The sequence below is a fragment of the Mixophyes fleayi genome, chromosome 5 (genome assembly GCF_038048845.1).
Source record: "Mixophyes fleayi isolate aMixFle1 chromosome 5, aMixFle1.hap1, whole genome shotgun sequence".
Classification (NCBI taxonomy): Eukaryota; Metazoa; Chordata; class Amphibia; order Anura; family Limnodynastidae; genus Mixophyes; species Mixophyes fleayi.
Genome location: NC_134406.1, coordinates 42,886,175 through 42,908,507, shown reverse-complemented (window position 1 = coordinate 42,908,507; position 22,333 = coordinate 42,886,175). Strand labels below are relative to the sequence as shown.

At 43.7% G+C, this 22,333-nt stretch overlaps 1 protein-coding gene across 1 annotated transcript in view; it reads right to left on the bottom strand.

Moving 5' to 3' along the window:
* The window catches only part of VIPR2 (vasoactive intestinal peptide receptor 2), a 74,858-nt gene extending 58,148 nt beyond the window's left edge, over positions 1-16,710 (bottom strand). Inside the window, exons 1-2 of the mRNA XM_075212106.1 lie at positions 16,232-16,710; positions 5,103-5,205 (exon numbers count right to left, since the gene is read on the bottom strand). Coding sequence (XP_075068207.1) covers positions 5,103-5,205; positions 16,232-16,282 — 154 coding nt within the window. The 5' untranslated portion in view covers positions 16,283-16,710. The remainder of the gene's footprint in view (positions 1-5,102; positions 5,206-16,231) is intronic.
* Positions 16,711-22,333: the final 5,623 nt, after the last annotated feature.

The window sequence follows — 22,333 nt, the reverse complement described above, 5'->3', positions numbered from 1 at the left end:
TACAGCTAACACACTCAGTGCCCCCTGCATCCACACACTCAGTGCCCCCTGCATCCACACACTCAGTGCCCCCTGCATCCACATACTCAGTGCCCCCTGCATCCACACACTCAGTGCCCCCTGCATCCACACACTCAGTGCCCCCTGCATCCACACACACCGTGCCCCCCTGCATCCACACACTCAGTGCCCCCTGCATCCACACACTCAGTGCCCCCTGCATCCACACACTCAGTGCCCCCTGCATCCACACACTCAGTGCCCCCTGCATCCACACACTCAGTGCCCCCTGCATCCACACACACCGTGCCCCCCTGCATCCACACACACCGTGCCCCCCTGCATCCACACACACCGTGCCCCCCTGCATCCACACACACCGTGCCCCCTGCATCCACACACACCGTGCCCCCTGCATCCACACACACCGTGCCCCCCTGCATCCACACACACCGTGCCCCCTGCATCCACACAGACCGTGCCCCCTGCTTCCACACACTCAGTGCCCCCTGCATCCACACACACCGTGCCCCCGGCATCCATACACTGTGTCCCCTGCATCCACACACTCAGTGCCCCCTGCATCCACACACACCGTGCCCCCTGCATCCACACACTCAGTGCCCCCTGCATCCACACACACCGTGCCCCCGGCATCCATACACTGTGTCCCCTGCATCCACACACTCAGTGCCCCCTGCATCCACACACACCGTGCCCCCTGCATCCACACACCGAGCCCCCTGCATCCACACACTCAGTGCCCTCTGCATCCACACCCACCGTACCCCCTGCATCCACACACTCAGTGTCCCCTGCATCCACACACTCATCCACACACTCCGTGCCCCCTACATCCACACACACACTGTGCCCCCTGCATCCACACACTGTGCCCCCTGCATCCACACACTGTGTCCCCTGCATCCACACACTCAGTGCCCCCTGCATCCACACACTCAGTGCCCCCTGCATCCACACACACCGTGCCCCCTGCATCCACACACTCAGTGCCCCCTGCATCCACACACACCGTGCCCCCTGCATCCACACACTCAGAGCCCCCTGCATCCACACACTCAGTGCCCTCTGCATCCACACACACCGTACCCCCTGCATCCACACACTCAGTGTCCCCTGCATCCACACACTCAGTGCCCCCTGCATCCACACACTCAGAGCCCCCTGCATCCACACACTCAGAGCCCCCTGCATCCACACACTCAGTGCCCTCTGCATCCACACACTCAGTGCCCTCTGCATCCACACACACTGTACCCCCTGCATCCACACTCAGTGTCCCCTGCATCCACACACTCATCCACACACACCGTACCCCCTGCATCCACACACTCAGTGTCCCCTGCATCCACACACACCGTGCCCCCTGCATCCACACACTCAGTGCCCCCTGCATCCACACACACCGTGCCCCCGGCATCCATACACTGTGTCCCCTGCATCCACACACTCAGTGCCCCCTGCATCCACACACACCGTGCCCCCTGCATCCACACACCGAGCCCCCTGCATCCACACACTCAGTGCCCTCTGCATCCACACCCACCGTACCCCCTGCATCCACACACTCAGTGTCCCCTGCATCCACACACTCAGTGTCCCCTGCATCCACACACTCATCCACACACTCCGTGCCCCCTACATCCACACACACACTGTGCCCCCTGCATCCACACACTGTGCCCCCTGCATCCACACACTGTGTCCCCTGCATCCACACACTCAGTGCCCCCTGCATCCACACACTCAGTGCCCCCTGCATCCACACACACCGTGCCCCCCTGCATCCACACACACCGTGCCCCCTGCATCCACACACTCAGTGCCCCCTGCATCCACACACACCGTGCCCCCTGCATCCACACACTCAGAGCCCCCTGCATCCACACACTCAGTGCCCTCTGCATCCACACACACCGTACCCCCTGCATCCACACACTCAGTGTCCCCTGCATCCACACACTCAGTGCCCCCTGCATCCACACACTCAGAGCCCCCTGCATCCACACACTCAGAGCCCCCTGCATCCACACACTCAGAGCCCCCTGCATCCACACACTCAGTGCCCTCTGCATCCACACACTCAGTGCCCTCTGCATCCACACACACTGTACCCCCTGCATCCACACTCAGTGTCCCCTGCATCCACACACTCATCCACACACACCGTACCCCCTGCATCCACACACTCAGTGTCCCCTGCATCCACACACTCATCCACACACCCACTGTGCCCCCACGCTCTGCCCCCTCTGCCTCTGCCCGCTCTGTCCCCTCAGCCTGTGCCCCTCACTGTGCCCTCAGCCTCTGCCCGCTCTGTCCCCATAGCCTCTGCCCGCTCTGTCCCCTCAGCCTCTGCCCCTCGCTGTGCCCTCAGCCTCTGCCTGCTCTGTCCCCTCAGCCTCTGCCCATCACTGTGCCCTCAGCCTCTGCCCATCGCTGTGCCCTCAGCCTCTGCCCATCGCTCTGCCCTCAGCCTCTGCCCGCTCTGTCCCCTCAGCATCTGCCCGCTCTGTCCCCTCAGCATCTGCCCCTCGCTGTGCCCTCAGCCTCTGCCCATCACTGTGCCCTCAGCCTCTGCCCGCTCTGTCCCCTCAGCATCTGCCCGCTCTGTCCCCTCAGCATCTGCCCCTCGCTGTGCCCCCGCCGTGGATAGGAAGAAACGTGACGTCATGCCCGGCATTCAGTGAGAAACGAGGAAGGAGGAGGATGCTGGGTCCCGGGCGCCGCCGGATTGGTAAGTAGTTGTTTTTCTTTTTCCCTCCTCTTCTTCCTGTCCACGGCACCCCTGTGACAGCGCCGCGGCACCCCTGGGAGCCGCGGCGCACAGTTTGGGAACCTAAGGTTTAGCCCAGTGGTTCCCAAACTTTTGCAGTTCGCGGCACCCTTAGAGTCTCCAAATTTTTTCAAGGCAACCCTCCAAAATAATTATTGAGCAGTCCTGTTTTAGAAGTAGTTGGGTCAAAAAAATGTAACAAGTATTTAGGTCAGGACAGAAATACTTATTTAGTTGTATGCAAAAATGCCCCCTCTGCATCCAGACACTCTGCCCTCAGGTACTCTGCCCCCTCTGCATCCAGACACTCTGCCCTTAGGTACTCTGCCCCCTCTGCATCCAGACACACTGCCCCCTCTGCATCCAGACACTCTGCCCCCTCTGCATCCAGACACACTTCCCCCTCTGCATACAGACACACTGCCCCTTCTGTCACGCTGTCCCCCCTCCTCTGCTCTCTGTCACGCTGTCCTCCCTCCTCTGCCCTCTCTCATGATGTCCCCCTCCTCTGCCATCTCTCACGATGTCCCCCCTTCTCTGCCCTCTCTCACGATGTCCCCCCCTCCTCCGCCCTCTCTCATGATGTCCCCCTCCTCTGCCATCTCTCACGATGCCCCCCCTTCTCTGCCCTCTCTCATGATGTCCCCCCCTCCTCTGCCCTCTCTCACAATGTCTCCCCCTCCTCTGCACTCTGTTACACTGTCCCCTCCTCTGCCCTCTCTCACGCTGTCCCCTCCTCTGCCCTCTCTCATGCTGTCCCCTCCTCTGCCCTCTCTCACGCTGTCCCCCCCTCTGCCCTTTCTCACACTGTCCCCCCTCTGCCCTCTCTCACGCTGTCCTCCTCCTCTGCCCCTCTCATGCTGTGTCCCCCTCCACTGCCCCTCTCACGCTGTGTCCCCCTCCACTGCCCCTCTCACGCTGTGTCCCCCTCCACTACCCCTCTCACGATGTCCCCCCACCACTGCCCCTCTCACAATGTCCCCCTCCTCTGCCCCGCTGTCACCCTCCTTTGCCCCTCTGTCTGCCCCTCTGTCTGCCCCTCTGTCACCCTCCTTTGCCCCTCTGTCTGCCCGCTGTCACCCTCCTCTGCCCTGCTGTCTGCCCCGCTGTCACCCTCCTTTGCCCCTGTGTCTGCCCCGCTGTCTGCCCGCTGTCTGCCCCTCTGTCTGCCCCACTGTCACCCTCCTTTGCCCCTCTGTCTGCCCCGCTGTCTGCTCTGCTGTCTGCCCACTGTCTGCCCCGCTGTCACCCTTCTTTGCCCCGCTGTCTGCCCCGCTGTCTGCCTGCTGTCTTCCTGCTGTCTGCCCCTCTGTCACCCTCCTTTGCCCCTCTGTCTGCCCCGCTGTCTGCCCCGCTGTCTGCCCCTCTGTCTGCCCCGCTGTCACCCTCCTTTGGCCCTCTGTCTGCCCCGCTGTCTGCCCCTCTGTCTGCCCCGCTGTCACCCTCCTTTGCCCCTCTGTCTGCCCGCTGTCACCCTCCTCTGCCCCGCTGTCTGCCCCGCTGTCACCCTCCTTTGCCCCTCTGTCTGCCCGCTGTCTGCCCCTCTGTTTGCCCCGCTGTCACCCTCCTTTGCCCCTCTGTCTGCCCCGCTGTCTGCCCGCTGTCTGCCCGCTGTCTGCCCCTCTGTCTGCCCGCTGTCTGCCCCTCTGTCTGCCCCGCTGTCACCCTCCTTTGCCCCTCTGTCTGCCCCGCTGTCTGCCTGCTGTCTGCCCCTTTGTCTGCCCCGCTGTCACCCTCCTTTGCCCCTCTGTCTGCCCCGCTGTCTGCCCCTCTGTCTGCCTGCTGTCTGCCCGCTGTCTGCCCCTCTGTCTGCCCCGCTGTCACCCTCCTTTGCCCCTCTGTCTGCCCCTCTGTCTGCCCCGCTGTCTTCCCCGCTGTCTGCCCGCTGTCACGCTCCCTCTCACTCCTCTGCCGCGAGCCAGCTTTAGGAAAAAACAAAGAGCACATAAACTTACCAATACGCGCGGCGCCGGGACCCAGCAGACTCCTCTCTCCCGCAGATGTTACTGACGTCGATTTTCAGTGACAGCTGCGGGAGAGAGGAGGCTGCTGGTTCCCGGCGCCGCGCGGATTGGTAAGTTTATGTGCTCTTTGTTTTTTCCTATAGCTGGCTCACGGCACCCCAGTGACAGCGCCGCGGCACCCCTGGGAGCCGCGGCGCACACTTTGGGAACTGCCGGTTTAGCGAATAAAGGTATCACTCCTATAATCCTGCTTCTAAAAGTGTCGCTTTATCGGATGGGGGGGATCATCATAATCAGAAAGGTAAACAGAAAATCATAACATTATGGCAATACACACTTACCTCTAAATCCAGCAGGTGGTTGTCGGTTCAGTTTAGACATACATTTTCTCTCCTCGTCTTTGATTTCCAGTTTCAGTTTGCATTCTGGATGAAACCCATTTACCTTAGAAAAGTAAATGAAAGTAAAAGTTGATTTTTGGTACTATATGTAAAGAACATAATTAGCAAATGAATTGCAACATCCCCATACCTGAGCAAACCTCACCCATTATTTTATCTTTGTAACACACAATATTGTAAGGTGTACACAAAGGCGTTAATTTGCTGCGTTCAGTGTGTGTTTGAGAGATGCATGTGGAATGTATACAAAATAGAACAATATGATCCCAATGCAGCTTTCATAATCCTGCCAACGTGAAAATATTTTTCATAGTGAGATTGCCAAGAATATCTTGGTGGGTTAAATTAGTGTGGAGATTGAAGCACGTCGCCAACAATGTACTTTACAGCACATGTGTGAAATGAATGTATTAAATTAGCGACAACTCTTAAATGATCATGCCATTAGAAGAAAAATTATATACACAGTGCACCACACATTACAAAATGAATCTGTTAATGCACCAACGTGTGACTAGCATGCTGCCAAAATTTTACATTAGCTTGTTAAAGCAAAATTAAACTACACTGCTTACATTGTTGTGGAAAAATATATAGTTGACATGTGTTGTTTGGGGAGATAATATGTACTTATTGCAACACAGAGGTAAACATTTAGCAACTGTGCTAGGGGGAAAAAATGTACTTTCTTTTTTAGCATGCTGAAAATGTAAATTTTTACTGCATAAAAGAAATCATTAAGATGACTACCTTTCTGACAAGAGTTATAGTAAATAAGGTTTGTACTTTAAGCAGCTGCCGGGTCCTCGCATTGCCCCCTTAATACTGTCAATGTGAATGTCGCCATTTTAAGTGACGAGAATTAGACTGACGGCATTTTATGGTAGCCATCAGGTAGCCAATATTGTTTCATAATCCATATATGAGAAATGTGGTATATTAATGTTAATTTAAAGTGGCAATGTCTGGACCCCGCAGGCTAAGTGTTTAAACAGTTAGCCTGCGGGGTCCAGACATTGACGCTTTAAATTAACATTAATGTACGGCGCACTGACGTGAAAGCTGCCTTATCAGAATGACTGCCTGTCTGCATGCGCTGCTGTCGGAAAGCTGGATCTTTGGTTTTCAGGTAAGTCTCTTTATATTGGATTTGTTTTTTGCTGTAATCAGAATTTTTGTGTAGGTGTGAAGCCTGTTGGGGTTCTCGTCACCGTTAAGACGATTGCCACTGTATTGTATAGCTCAAATACCTCTATATAACTTACAGATCTTGTCTTGGGGTCTTAGCTGTTCCTCCCATTGCCTGCATATGGTGATACCTCCTATTTCAGCTTTAGAGATGGATCTGCCTCTTCCTCTCCAGTATGCTCTATTCTTCAGTGTTTTTAGTAAACACAGGGCAACTGAAGTTCCCCCTCATCGCATTTGGGATTATGGCATAAAACTTCATCCATGCAAAATTCCTTCTTGTGGTTGGGTTTATCCATTATCTACTGTGGAAACTTAAGCCATGACGGAATATATTCAAAAAAATTTGGGCTCTTGTTTTATTAGGAAATTATCATTACGCTCAGGAGCTGGCTTTTTCTTTGTCAAGAAAAAAGGCAGTGGGCTGCATCCTTGCATCGCTTACCATGGCTAAAACATCATTACTGGGAAAAATAAATATCCTTTACTTTTGATTTCTGAACTCGTCAATCATGTAAAAGGAGCTACAATTTATTATAAGTTGGACTTCTGAGGAGCATACAATTTTATTCGTATCAAGATAGGGGATGAATGGAAAACACTTTTAATACCTGTGATGACCACTTTGCATAACTAGTAATGTCATTTTGCCTGGGCAATGTCCCAGCAGTATTTCAAAGTTTTATTAATGAGATTTATTTTATATGACCTTTATCATTTTATGGTAGTGTATTTGGATGATATACTCATTTTTTCTTAAGATCTAAAGACTCCTAGTGAGCATTTTGAAGCAGTTCTTACTCGACTCAGGTCACCCAATTTATTTTATTAACTGGAGAAATGTGTCTTCGAAAAACATCAACTATGTTTTTCGGCAATATTATTTCAGATGCTGGATTTTGAATGGACCCCGATAAACTTAAAGCCTTAACCTTACAGTTTTAAAACTACCAAACAGTTTTTGGGTTTCGTTAATTATTATGATCTGTTTAAAACAGGATATTCTACCTTGGTTGCTTCCATCACAGCCCTGACAAGAAAGACTGCCAACTCTAGATGCAGTGGAAGCTTATAAACTTAAAATGTCCTTTTCTTGTACTCCAATTTTGCAACAACCTATTATTTAACGTCCTTTTATTCCTTGAGGTGGATGCATTTTCCTATGGAAATGGAGCAATTCTGTGTCAGCGTGCCTCTTCTGGGATGCTTCCTCTGTGTGGCTTTTTCTCTCGCAAATTCTTACCTGCAGAGAGGAATTATGGAATTGCAGACAAGGACTTGTGGCGCAAGTTCCAGTGACCATTTATACAGACCATAAAAACCTTCTCTATTTAGAGTCTGCACAGTGTTTAAACCCTTGTCAGGCAAGATAAGCATTATTCTTTTCTTCTTTCAGTTTTTTTCTTATCTATTGCCAGGTTCTAAAAACAAGAAGGCTGATGCTCTTTCACAATCTTTTGATTTCTCAGATATGGAATCTTCAGTGACAGATAAGTTCATCTTGGATCCTAAATGTATTCTAGCAGTTACTCCTTCCTTGTCCTTCGATGACCACCTGGCAAAATCATCATTTTACTCAAAATACATCCAAAGCTGCTACATTGGACCCATGCTTCTCACTTTTCTGGACACGCATTTATTAAAAAAACTTGGAACTAATGGTGGTCATCTCTGCGTCTGTATGTAGAGAGATTTGTTTCTGCATGATCAATCTGTACCCTGCACAGGGTTCCTCATCAAAAACCTTTCGGTCTACTTATTCCCTTCCTGTCCCCAGATGGTTCATGGACACATTTACCAATAAATTTTATCAATGGTTCACCTCTGTCTAGCGGCTGTACTGTTATTTGGGTAATTACGGTTAGTTTTTCTAGGGCAGCTCATTTTGTGACCCTCAAAAGCTTACCTTCCACTTCCACTTTGGCTTCCCTATTTATAAAAGAGGTTTTTTTGTTTACATTGACTCCCCCAAGAAATTGTGTCTGATTGTGGAACCCAAATCATATCTGAAATTTGGAGAGCTTTTAGTAATAACATAGGCATTAAGTTATTTTTTTCTTCTGCTTCTAACCACCTCAATCCAGCGGGTTAACTGAGACAACTAATCGAACGTGAAAGATCTCTAAGATTGTATGTCTTGGGCAACCAAAACAACTGGGTGGAACTACTTCCATAAGGAGAGTCTGCCCACAATAACCATTTTCATGACACGCTCTCTAACTTCTGATTTTTTGTACTTACAAAAATTCTTTTACCCACCTTGACCAATGTTCCATCTTCAATGTTCTAATGTGTTCATGTCTCCCTTTTAATAAATTCTCTACTTTCAACAAACCTCCACCTCCAATTTTAATACAAAATTAACAGGAATATGAAATTAAAGAAATTTTTGATTATCACATCTCCAAAGGCACTTTATAGTTTCTTGCTGACTGGGAAGGCTATTGCCTAGAATAACGCTCCTGGGTTAAAGCGGCTGATGTACATGCTCCTCGCCTTTTGAAGCTTTTTCATAAAAAAAAATCCCGGACAAACCTTTTTTGGGTGTTCTGTGTCCACCCTTATGGGGGTGGGGGGTACTGTCATGTACACTGACCTTACCTTTTCCTTGGTCTAGGTCCAGTGATGCCATTCACGATCACACCCGCTGTATACAGTGAGTGCACAGCTCTTCTGGCTTGTCATGACTGTAGTCATGTGATCGCAGATCTAGGGGCAGGCTTTTCAACATTGAAATAGGAATGCATGGACATAACACAATGACAAATCAATTACATTGCTTGTTTAATATTACCCTAAGCAGTACTATACTGCCTTTAAATGTACAAGTGATCACAAGAATAACATATCATTGAAGGTATTGCAGTAATATGTAACCTGATGTATCAAAAATTTGTATCATAATTGAGCTTGTGAGAAGAAATAAATTCAGATTTGCCAAATTACTCTGTCCACTACTGTGTATTATTACCAAATATTATCTATTATTACATAAGCCACACCTCCAAACATTGCAATATTTGGATTGGGGCAGTGGTCGCATCACAATGTGGTGCTAGGGCATCCTTATTGCCTTTGGAGTGATAGGATCCCGACCCCCTCCCTCCAATGAATAAACATGCACCAGTGGCAGGTGATAGCAGCACGCAGGGCCATCTTTTCCATTGGGCACGATGGGCAGCTGCCCGGGGGCCCCACGGGCAAGGGGGCCCCATAGGCACGGCTCTTAATGAGAATAAATAATCCTGCAAAAGAAAAAAACCTGCAAAAAAAACCTTCAAGGGTCACTGAGCAAGTACATCTATCTATCTCTACAGTATATATCTATATCTATATCTGTATCTGTATACATCTATATATCTATATCTAGGGGCCCCGGTGCACTGCTTTGCCCGGGGGCCCATAATGTTGTTAAGATGGCCCTGGCAGCACCCACTCAATATGCAGAGCAGCAATGAGTGGAACACCCTTAATAACATTCCCAGCACTCTGGACAAATGTCCTAGATGTGTGAAGTAGGGCAAGACAACTGGAAGATATATATAAGCTCAACTATAAATTTTATAAATTGCACATGAAAACCAGTTCCAATATTTTATTGTAAGACTAAAAGCACATAGGGACTACTCCCACTCCAGGAAGCCCAATGAAGTGTGAGAAAGAAGCAAATGACACACTGGAGTTGCATGTGGAAAAGCAGCCACCACAAAACATGTGAAGGCACCTGTAGCAGGTCCAAGTGAAAACCCTGTGGGGAGAAGGACTTAAAGACTTTGGTTTCTCTATTGCTGTAGTATCTCCCAGTTTGCTAACCCTACTGCGGTATTGCAGTGTTGCACTGCTAATGCAATTGTGGCAAAAAGAGTCTTGTGGGAAGTGCATATGGCTAGGGTATTTCTCAACTGCAGAGTTGGCAAGGAAGTCAGGATCATAGTCATGGGTGACCTCTCAACAGATGTAATCTTGGCAAATAAATTTGGCTTTGAGATGAATACAGAGTTAATTGTTCTTATCACTAGGAGTTAAGATCCATACTGCAGTCTCTAGGAGGAACTGCACTGGCTTTAGCCAAGCCCAAGGAGCCACTCAAGCTGTTAGACCAGCTATGTTGCCCAGCCAGACACTTATCTCTGGAGAGACAATGCTCCCTAGTAGCACAGAAAATGCTGTTTCAACCTAGCCTGTAGGATTACCTGGTTATGCCCTTGCCCTTAGTAGGAAGACAGCTCCAGTTGTAAGTACTAATGAACACAGACCTGTGAAGCATGATCAAGGTGACAACCCCCCCCAGTAGAATGACTCGACCTATCAGCAAGTGAGGGCTGTATAATTGAGCTCTGGGACGTTCATCTTTCTGATCAATCTCTGAAAGACATGAGGCGTCAAGCTAGTACTGACTTTTCAGGGATGAAAGGGGGAGTGTGACCTAGCATAAGGGGTTAAGGTACAGAGTAGCCATGAGGGTAGAAGGGGAATGGTGTTTCCACAATGCTCAACTATTGTCACAAAATCCCTCTGGCAAAAAACAGTAGAGAACCTGAACACTGAAACACCTGACATAGAACTGTTTCTAGCTCTAAGTATCAGATGATTTTTGAACCTTTTGAGAGAACTGTGTCTCATGCCAGTGGCTTTATCTCCTCAGTGCGTGCACTATCCTCTGGTCCTGGTGTTACAACTCTGTCTGTCATTTGTACCTAGCAGCAGTACCTCATACCACCAGAGGTCCTGCTGTTCTGCTCCTGAACTCTGCAACATACCTGAAGGAGTTAATCTTCTTGCGTGAGGATTAATTAGAACTGCACCTGTCACACTGCTTTTAATACCTGCCTCAAGCTGTGCTCTGTGCAGTTCATCCCGTTTGTTCCTGGCTGTACTACCTGGTCCTGTTCTTTTGTTATATACCTGCTGGACTGACCTTCTGTGTATGACCCCTGCCTGTTTCTTGGACCTTGCCTGAGACCCCGAATCATTTACCTGTACTTTGGACCACGCTGTTTTGCCTGTTGCCCTGATCTTTTTGCCTGACTTCTGGACCTCGCTTATTTGCCTCATCTCAACCTGGCTATTTGGATTTATTGTCTGATCACTGCTTGATCCCTGGACTCTGTCTGTTCTCCTGGACAGCCTTGTGCCTTTTGGACTGGGGTAAAACGTATTATATCAGTACCTGCCAGTGTTACTATACAGTCTCTTTAGAAAACCTGTTCAAACCTGTGGATCTGAGTCATCTTTTGTTTGTGTATTCACTTTAATAAAGACACTTTGCTTTACATTTTTGTTGCTATTAGTAAATACACTGGGATTCATAACATCTGGCCAGTAAACAGGAACCTTTTCAACTGGTGGTAGTGAGCATAGTAGTTCCTCTCCAGAGAGATTCTAAGTTAGCAGGAAACACAGCTTATGAGAGAATGGGTCCAATTTCAAACAGCAATGTGTGGAATAAGTCCACTTTGCACTGCCCCCTACCATCTACAAACTAATGGACAATGTTAACAGTTCAATGGGACTTTGAAGCAGATCCTAAGGTCATTTGTGATTTTGAAGAGGGAACCAGGAGCAAAATCTGTCAATCTCTTATATGCTTTTTGGGAGGTGCCACAGCAATCTGCTAGCTTGTCTCCCTTTGAATTGCTATTTGACTGCATAGTCCAGGGATCCCTCAACCTGTGGCAGGAGATTTGGTGAAGTGATGCTGGATACACAGGATAATTCTATGGTGATATATAATGCATCTTATAGACTTGTGAGAGAGGCTTAGGGTGCTTATGCAGGCTAACCTACTAAAAGTGCAGACCAAGCAGAAAACTTTGTATGGTCAATATGCCCAAACTAGAGTTTTTCAGGTATGACAGAAGGTGCTGCTTCTGATGCTCCCATCAGAACAAGCTCCAGGCTGTCAAGGCCACAATGTACATGATCTTAAGGTGCCTGAGTGAATCTAAACATGCTAAAGGCATACCACAAGTGAGTATAGTCAGTAGCAGCTGTTTGTAGCTTACCAATGGAGGAATCTGGTAGTGATCCACTGCCTGACCTCCTTGTAGAGGTGAGGAAATGATGCAAAATGTGGTGTAAAGTTTTGCCGGGGCAAATAGGTCAGGGTCACGTAGAAAGAGCAGCTGGCATCAGTGCTGCAGTCCTCTGATGAGCTGTTCAGTAAGAAACCAGGGAAAATTTTCTACATTGCTACTCAGGGCTTGATCCTGTGAGAAACCTGTTATTGTTGTGTTCCTGTGACCAACAGATTAAAAATACACACTTTAAGCCCTGCATAGAGCCCACATCCTGCATTATTGCTTTGCCAGCAGCCCTAACCCAATATAAGCGGTCAACAAGGATTCAGCCACAAAAATCAGCCAGGAGGTAATGCAGCAGATACACATTAACCAAGATGCACAATTAGCTCCATGTGCCAGTGAAGGAGCCTGCTGGTTGCAGCTATTGGCGTCCTAAAAACAACACCACATTTGTGTGCAGTTGACTCTAACAATTAGTAAGTGGTTGGTTTGGTCAAACTGTGCCGATGGGAGCAGTCAGTGACAACATGAAACGCCCAAAAAGAGTGGTAGCGGAGTGAGCCCATCCCCTCAAAATATTTATATTTATTTGGGCAACAACATAGTTTTGCAGACAATGCTTATTGCAGATGCTTCCTCTTAGCTCCTAGACAGTTCACTTAATGCAGGGGGATATACAACCCTTTTAACTAAGTGTTAACATGAGGGAGATGCAGATCAGCTGTAGTGCTGAAGGTTTTCCAGCTGCACAAATATTCAAAGTCAATTTTATTAATTGTGCAATTACTTCCCACACACATTTGTAGCGAGTACAGGAAGCGGTGGATGCTGGCAGTTATTTTGTTATGCTACTTTGCTTGTGTAGAGGCATCCCGAAAATTGTGTGTGATTTATATCCCTTAATGCAGAGGTTCTTATTCTGGATCACAGACCGCAAAAGATTAAGTAACTGAGTCACCCTCAGAATAGGTTCAGTGTTGAAATAAAGAAGTTCTTTAGACAAATTTATGACCCAACCCCCATAAAAGACTGTTGTGTTTTCTTTACTATATATATATATATATATATATATATATATATATATATATATATATATATATATATACACTGATCCAGCACCAATTGATTGGTGCTGGATCATGTCATGGTGCGTGCAGTCATCTCTTAGGTCCTAGCCTACATGGGAACAGATCTGGCAGGTCTGCAGATCTAAGTTGCAGCTGCATATCTGATTTTAAATGCCTGACCAGGCTACACTGGGTGTAACTCATATCAGCCCATCTGGTATTAACTTTGATAAGTGTAGATAAAGTTAGATTATTGAGGGCAAATATAAATTTGGTGCATTTGGTTTTGTCTCACTTTTATAATTTTATTCATGCTAGTTAATCAGCCAGTATATTTTGAGATGTAGCATTGAGATGTCCATGAGTGTTTTTCTGCATGCCTCTTTGGGTTTTATTTACTAGCAAAGATCTAATGTGTAGCAACCCATATAGCAACAAATAGCAGCTTTGGTCAATCTACTACAAGTTAGATAAGGAATATAAGTTTATAATTGGTTGCTATGAGAAACTGCATGTTTGGATGTTATTAAACATCCCTCTTTATGGCTTGCTCTTAGTAAATATATGCTCTGTTATGTACATAAACTATGTCTAGATGTAGCAGGACAAAGTGTTTTTGCACTCAAATTCAATATGTTAAGCAGCACTGCTGCTGCCATATAGAACATATTGTGTAACCACCAGTTTATCCATTTATTAGGCAGCCAATCAGAAATGAAGTTGAGTGCACATAGAAAAGGAGAAAATTTACATCAGTAGGAACATTGTGTGTTCATTGTTATAGTTGCATCCCCCAAACCTACGTCCAAGGCATCTGCCACTTCTGCCTATCCTTAGCTTCGCCTGTGCTGGATGATAAATGTATTACAAGATTTATTTATACATTTTTCTGCAGCACTACGCATATACTTATTCTGGTACAGTTTCCATGAGCAATCAGGCTTGCAATCTAGTCTTTGATAGGGAGCAAAAGTGACTTGTCCATTGACAAGAATCTGACACTGAGAATCAATCTATGTTCTGTTAATCGGGCAGTAATCATAACCACTGAGTCAGTCCTCTGCTCCAATGGAAAGAACTACAATAAATGCTGGGAACTAAAATAAAAGAATGTCAGATTTCTTCAATGTTAACACATCTACCTCCATTCAGTGCAGTACACTGTATTAAGTGTTGTACAGATCTGTGTCTATGAATTGCAAAACTGTATGGATAACGTCTGTAGCATACATACAATAATTCTTCAATATAGTAATGAAAACATGAGGATTCCCTAAAATGTTACATTTTACATTTGTTTTATTTAAAAAATAAGTTGTATTTTAAATACAGGACTTGTTTTTCTTCATATAAATAATGCTATTACTCTTGCAGTCTAAATTAAACTAAACATTTGTGTAACCCTTGCACTACATTTAAAATGTTAGTATTCGTAATACGAATACTAACATATGGTATGACTCCTTCATGTGTGTGTAAGAAATCAGAATACAGTCATGTGGGTATAAACTGACACAAAGGGGAATTTCAACTGACAATTTTTTCCCTATCTGAATTATTCTATATTTATCCAACAAGTCATACTCTACGTGCGCATATATATATATATATATATATATATATATATATATATATATATATATATATATATACTTTCAGTGCAAGATTCTCTAGATGTAAGCAAATAGACAACAGGAGGTACTACACTTCAATTCATGCTGTGGACTTAAATGCATTTTAGTGGGAAATGTATTCCTTTTCTAGGAAGCTAAGAGTAAAACTATTTTGTTAATACTAGTGTCTGCTATTTTGTTAATACTAGTACTATTAGAATTAGAATTGTATAAATCTTGTATAAAAGTTAATTGAACAGAACATTAAGCAGAACCAACTATAAAGACAGGTATTATAAAACCACCTTAACAGCATAGTATTGCAATAGCAAAATGTTAATAACAATGAGACATAAAATAAAATAATAACAATAAAGAAAAACATAATGCAAGACATATGTATGGTCACGTTCGTTGAAGTGCAACATCGCCCTCTACAGTAGCCTTGGCAAGCTGTGCCAAAGGTACACACAGATACAACTTTCATTTCCAACACATTTATTAAACTAAAGGTTAATTACTTTTTCCGCTGGTTTTCTCATATATACATAAAATATATTTACAAAATATTAAGTTAATATATTAAGTTGGTCTCTAGGCAAACAAAAATGAAATAGAAATGAAAACAAGAAAATGTGACGCTTATTTTTGTGATGGACTTTCCATTACGCATTAGTTATGTTTATGTGATAATAAAAGGTTAAACAATGTGCTAATTTGTTTATATTTATACACTAAATTTACAATATAACAAATACTGCTGAAAATAAAACATAGAAGTTGTAAGGCTTACAAGCCATGTGATAGCATCAAAAACATATTGGTGTTTTTGTAACTTATTGCCACTAATTAATGTGTTTGGTTTGGAATGTCATGACAAGACATCTTGCTGAGGAAAGTAAAACATTAGAACCTCTCCACATCTCAGGACCATTCACAAGAATACACCAGCACTAAAACACTTCTTCAACTTTTAGCCAGCTTTATAAATTGAAATTAAAATGACCATATATCTACAAAACACCCACCCTCTGTGAAAGGCAGAGTAATATCTGCCATCTACTTTACTTCCACATTGAAATGGTAAAAATATCCCTGAAGACAAGAGACAAAAGCTTCGTGTGCAGAACTTATTCAAGGCAACATTCCCAACAGATTTACACAAACCAGATACTCACGAAAAGCAGGAGAGGAAAAGTTAAAATGAGCACGGATGATATAGTCTTCATCGTACAGAGTAATTCAGGTTACAAAGATTCCTGGGTGGTCATTCCAATACATTAGATCCAAAAACATGTGGCCAAATCTTGTTTTTATTCTATATTTCAATCTATTGATGGGTTTAATCAAGAAGCAAAGTAAAGCTTTTTGTCCGCAAGGTAAAAAAAAAATAAAGGTTAAAAAGTTAAATAAGAATAGGAATAAAGTCTTCTTAGAACAAGAGGGAAGATTTCACAAACACCAATCAGTCAGATCCTGTGTAGTAAGTCTGTCTGTGAGTTAAGCTGTACCAGCACCTTTGCAGATACAAATTCTGACCTGCTGAATAGAGGCAGCACATGTAACAACCAACTCCCCTCTCTATACTCCAGAGATGTTGATTCAGAGCACTGTTGCACTTAGTAACTCAAGTTGAAACATTACAGCAGCTTCTGTATAAGAAGAAATCCTAACAGGCAGTAAGTGATTTCATATTCTAATGCATTACATATTCTAATGCCTGAGTGGGCAGGAACAGGATCAGAGCGAATAAAAAAATGATGATTGAGTATTAAATAAGCAAAACCTCACTGCTGAGTGGAGATTACTGTTCATTTTCTGTGCCACAAAATTGGGGTCCTGTTTTATCATTTCTAAGTTACAGTTGTATTTGTCATCATTTTAATTATAATAGGATGCAAATCAGGAAATACAATGTACAGAACTGAATGAGTATTCTTTGGAACAATATATAGTATTTTAATTCATATATAAAAAACCCAAAAAAAACATTTCATACAATGTATATTTTTGTGCCTTTTTCCTTTTTCCTTGTAACCTTATATTATATTGTATACTTACTCTATCTGCATCATTGTAGAAGTGAATTATTTATAAGTCCGCAACTTTAAAGCAACAATCCCAAGTAACGTTTTTTTAAATAGCAAGTTAAGTAACCTTTAGCACATACGTGTCATTTCTCTTACAAATCTTTATCTTCTTATGAAGCACTCTCTGGAGAGTAGACAAGTATGGCTGGCAGTCACATACACACAGACTCGCAGCTCTTAGCATATCATGTGATGGAGGAGGGGGGTGAAGGAAGGTGAGGATCTTATAGTGCAAAGAGCAGATTGAGCAGAATGTGCCATGTGACTGTGGTTGTTATGGTAGTCAGTAGTAGGACACTATGGAATGCTGTAAAATTATAAATCACTAATATCAGCCTGAAGAAGCAAACCAAGGAAAAATGGTAATATTCTTCTTATAGCCTGCCACAGGGATTTATGTTTAAAAACAAAGCATCAGCAAGACATTGCCTAGAACAAGACATAGAAAGGTTTAGATAGGGAGGAGCCCAGTGTTTGTTTTTTTTACAATTTAAGTAAAAGTTTTTTTAAAAACACAATGTTATTTCTAGTTATGTTTAAATCAACTGAAAGTTGTATATCCTGTAAACATGGGGCAATGTCTTAAAAAATAAAACGTCAAGTTTGTTTGCCTAAATTTCATAGATTTGGAATCACTGTGTGGCACTTCCATTGTGTCTTCTCTCAAGAGCTTTGTACAACGGTCAGGTCACACCTGATGATGTTTTTTTACTCATGGGGTCTGCAAGAGACACTCTGAGCTATATAGCTAATTAATGATAGAACTGCTGTTTGGCTGTACACTGAAATATGGCTACTGCCAAGTCATTGGGGCTGAGGGAGAAAGCTACATAGATAAATACTCCAGATTTATAATGTAGGAACATTTGTTGTAGCAACAAAACTGTAAAAAGAAGACTTTGTACTATATGTCATTTATAGAACATAGATACATTTATTATACATTGAGCTCAAGTATAATAATAATGTTACCGATGGTCTTAATATAGCTTGCTGAGCTTGCCCACTTACCTAGGTATTATAGTAAGACTTCAACCATAAAAAGAGCTTTCAGAGTTCCAAATAGTTTTAGAAGCTGGAAAAGTTTGCTATCCTTCAAGTCACGATGAAGAAACCAATTAAACAGGTTTTTTTTTCTACAGTAAGCCATAGTTGCCAACTCTCCCGGAATGTCCGGGAGACTCCCGAACATTCGGGTCAGTCTCACGGACTCCCGGGAGAGCTGGCAAGTCTCCCGCATCCCGCTAATGCCACCTCTAAATGACGCGATTCACCACTAAATGACGCGATTCGGTTTGCCGTGCCCCTCCCCCTCACACACTCCAGTCACGCCCATCTCCCGGAAACAGATTCGAGAAAGTAGGTAGGTATGAAGTGAGCAAAACTATAAAATATTAATTTGATAATTGTTATAATGTGACATTAATACTACACTGGTAGATTTAGCTATCAAAAATAAAAGAAGTTAGATAGTAGAGTAAGAAAAGTGCGGTTAAGGGTTTTATATGCTTTAATTCAACCAGTGACCAAAAGTCACATGCAATCAAGACTAGTGATCAGTGATCACTATACTAGAGTCCTATTGAACAGTCGAGAGTATGTCCACATTTGAAAGGCTTTAAATATGTGCGAATGCTAAACATTTGTGAAAACCTTTATGTTTTGCTCCTTACTTGCACACTTATTACATGTCAACTGTGCGCAATAACACAATACCACCAGATAAAGAAAATCCTTTTAAACTTCAAATATGCCTTTGTATCCTTGTCATCGAAAAAAGAAGATGGCTGAATATTAGAGTATATTTAAGTTGCACTAATAGCATGGAAAACAAACGGGGAAGGTGTAGAAAGCACGAGATTCCTATTAACACATGTATTACCTGTATGCATACGCAATGCATATATGTTCATATAACATAAAAAGTATAATCACTCAAGTATGGCACCAAAATAAAGTGCAATGGAAAACAATTGGGAAAATGGGCAATACTTGGTAACCAAACAATTGTGTAAATTTGTTCATCAGTCTGGTCATTAATATGTGAAAGTCCTTAGGTCACAAATTAGTTAATTTCAATATTTTTTTTTTATACACACTGTCCAAAAAAAGATAGTGGTAGGTTAATTGGCTTGGGATGAATTTAACCTGTATGTGTGGTAGAAAATTTAGACTGTAAGCTCCACTGCTGCAAGGACTGATGTGGGTGATTAAAAGTTCTTTCTAAAGCACTGTGTAATAAGTTGATGCTATATTAAGGATAATAATAATAATAGTAATAATACATAGATTAAATTACTTTTAAGACACGTATATATCCAATTCAAGGGCTAATTGGAATTTACTGTAGCTTTGTATAACATCACATGTGGAGTCCAGGCATTCTGAGATTAGACTAAAAGCAGGAATGTGAGGCAATACCAGCAAATGTACATAAAGAAGTCAAGGTTTCTTTTAGGTCAGTTCCAGAGATTAGTCAGACAGCAATAAGAAAATTCTACTAAGTACATAATCAAGCTGTGCTCTGAAGGGAACGGAAGAGAAAAACAAGCAACAGACAGACGATAATCAAAATACTTTTATACATGTAGAATGAGCAAAAATGGGATTAATTACTTTTTTTTAAAAATCCATTGGCGATGACGCCAATTCTCACACAAAAATAGCTTAAGATTTTTCTATAGTTTTTAAGAGGATAAATACATAATGATCTTTCCATGTTATGATGAGGGGTTTTGTGACTTTGCCAAAGTTCTGTAATGGGGTAAGTAAGCATCAGGAGGATTTACGACCTGGAATAAATGGCATTTAATTGAGAGGAAGTAACTAATGGTTATTTAATTATTTTATTTTTGCTACAGAATTTGCAAATATTGTTAAATTAGTGATTGAAGCACATATTATTTTAACAAAGGATATTATGCTTTTTTGGGGAGGTTTAATTTGCCACTACATTTGAAATACGTATTAAATGAAAGCTATCATAAGTGACAGAACATGCAATGTTTACAAATTACATCAATTATTATTAATATTATTTTATTATTAGTAATAATGTTAGTTGGTTGTAGTGAGTGAAGTTTGAGCATTAAGGGGATGTGTCTTCAAACTTTCAGTAAGATTTTTTTCTAGAGAACTGTGTTAAAAACAAAAAGACTTTAAGATATACAATTCACATGCACAGCGCACTGTCTGTAGATCAGGAATCCAAACCTCCCTCGTTTGCTGTGTGTCTACATCCAGAGCTCCAGCGCATGCAAACATTACATAGTGTCATTGGCATAAGTATATATTGTCAGTACATAACTATGGAGGAAGAAAGATTTAGAAAAGTTAAATGTTAGTATAATAGTAATTAATATTTCCTTGAACAAATACCCAGAGTGATGTATATTTAATGTTTGACAAATTTAATTTGCAATTAATGGTGATAAATACACTTTAGTGTTTTTTTTTATGTTTTCACACTAGATCCATAATGTCCCTTACAGGGTGCGCATGCAGGATTTTAAAAGGGGGGACGCTTCTTTGACAGCGCCGCGGCTGCTGTACAATACAGTGCCGCTCTGTAGGGGCACTGTTTAGCCCCCGATCTTCGCGGAGGGGAGGGCTTCCTGGAGAACCTGAAACCCCCCCCCCTCCCCCTGCGTGCGCCCCTGCCTTATTTTGTATTCTAGTTACTTATCTGATCGTAAAGGAGGAAGTGGGGGGGATTTTTTTTGTTAAAACAAATAATTAAATGGAAAACTCCATAAAAGTGAGCAACAAATTTATGTACATTGAAAACAAAAATGTTGTGACCTCGCAAACAAGGAAAAATTACACAGCTATCACACTCTCCATCAATATTCTTTTTAAAGTAATAAAATCATGTGGTGTATGTAGTTCCTGTCACTGTATGTATATTCGGTGGAAGGATACACTGGATCTTATTTTGTGCCTTATATAGTTGGTGTATGAATCTAGCTTCTGTGTAATGTGTTTCCTGAATTTCTGTAGAAGTGCTCAGTAACCAATGTGTCTTGGTCACTGAGAAAACTTTTATTGAAGTCACAGATTTAACAAAACCTAACTGAAGAAATAGTGTAAAAGGATATTTGTGTCAATGTATATAGATTTGTTTATTTACAGAAAGCTGTTGACATTCTTCTGCATGAGTCCAGTAGTCATAGAAAATACATTACAGCAGAGAGTTTGCAAAGTATCATTACTAAAAATGGACATTGTAACACATATCTCTCTGTGAGAATGGAATACACATTGAGAATCAAATAAATCCAGCTTGCAAGTACGTAGTGGCAGCGGTGCACTTAGCAGTGCAGATACAAGATTTTCTTTTGCAAAGCAAAATTATTGAAATTAAATAAAGGGGAAGATAGGGCACATTTTTAGGGGTGAGCACACATCCGTTTATTTCTCTGTAAAAGGACTTCAATCAGGGGTGGGCTGGACCGGGGGGCAACGGGCACCCGGGCCGCTCAGTCTAACGGCTGGCCGCCTCCCCCCGTCCACCCCCGTGGATGCAATTTTTTTTTAATAGTGCCGGCGGCCGCATCACGTGATGCCGCGTCTGCGCACAGGACAGGTGGCCGCATCGCGTGTCATGTGCGCCCCCCGGGCTGATACCTGCCAGCCCGCGCCTGACTTCAATCTTGCACAAGGTTAGAGCTCTGGTGGCATTTGAGTCATCATCATATACTTTTAATGGGATCCATTTTACACCTCCATGATGCATTTCAGCAGGGAACCAATAGATTAATATGTCCCACCACTACTAAATGAATACCACCCACCCTCAACATTAAATGAATACCTAGACTCCACCCCCATCACAGCAAGAGCCCTGCCTCCCTCCCACACTTACCTTCTTTTTCCAGATCTATAGCTATCAGAGGCAAGTGCTTCTGGACCACGTCATGTGGTGTCTGTACCATGTGTGTTATGCTATAGTGCAGGACTTAATGGTGGAGAAGGACAGGGGACGGAATGGATCTGTAGATCAGCGGTACCAGAGCGGCCGGTCCCAAGGGAGGCACCAAGATGTTAATCCAATTGGGGCAGAGGAGGGGGGTTTCCGACACCTGGAAATGCCCCTTAAGTGTGTGCCTGCCAGAGGAATAACTACCATGGTAACTTGGATTGCAGCTGCTGTAGGGAACTTTTCTGGGGGTTCCTGCCTCCACTGCCAAA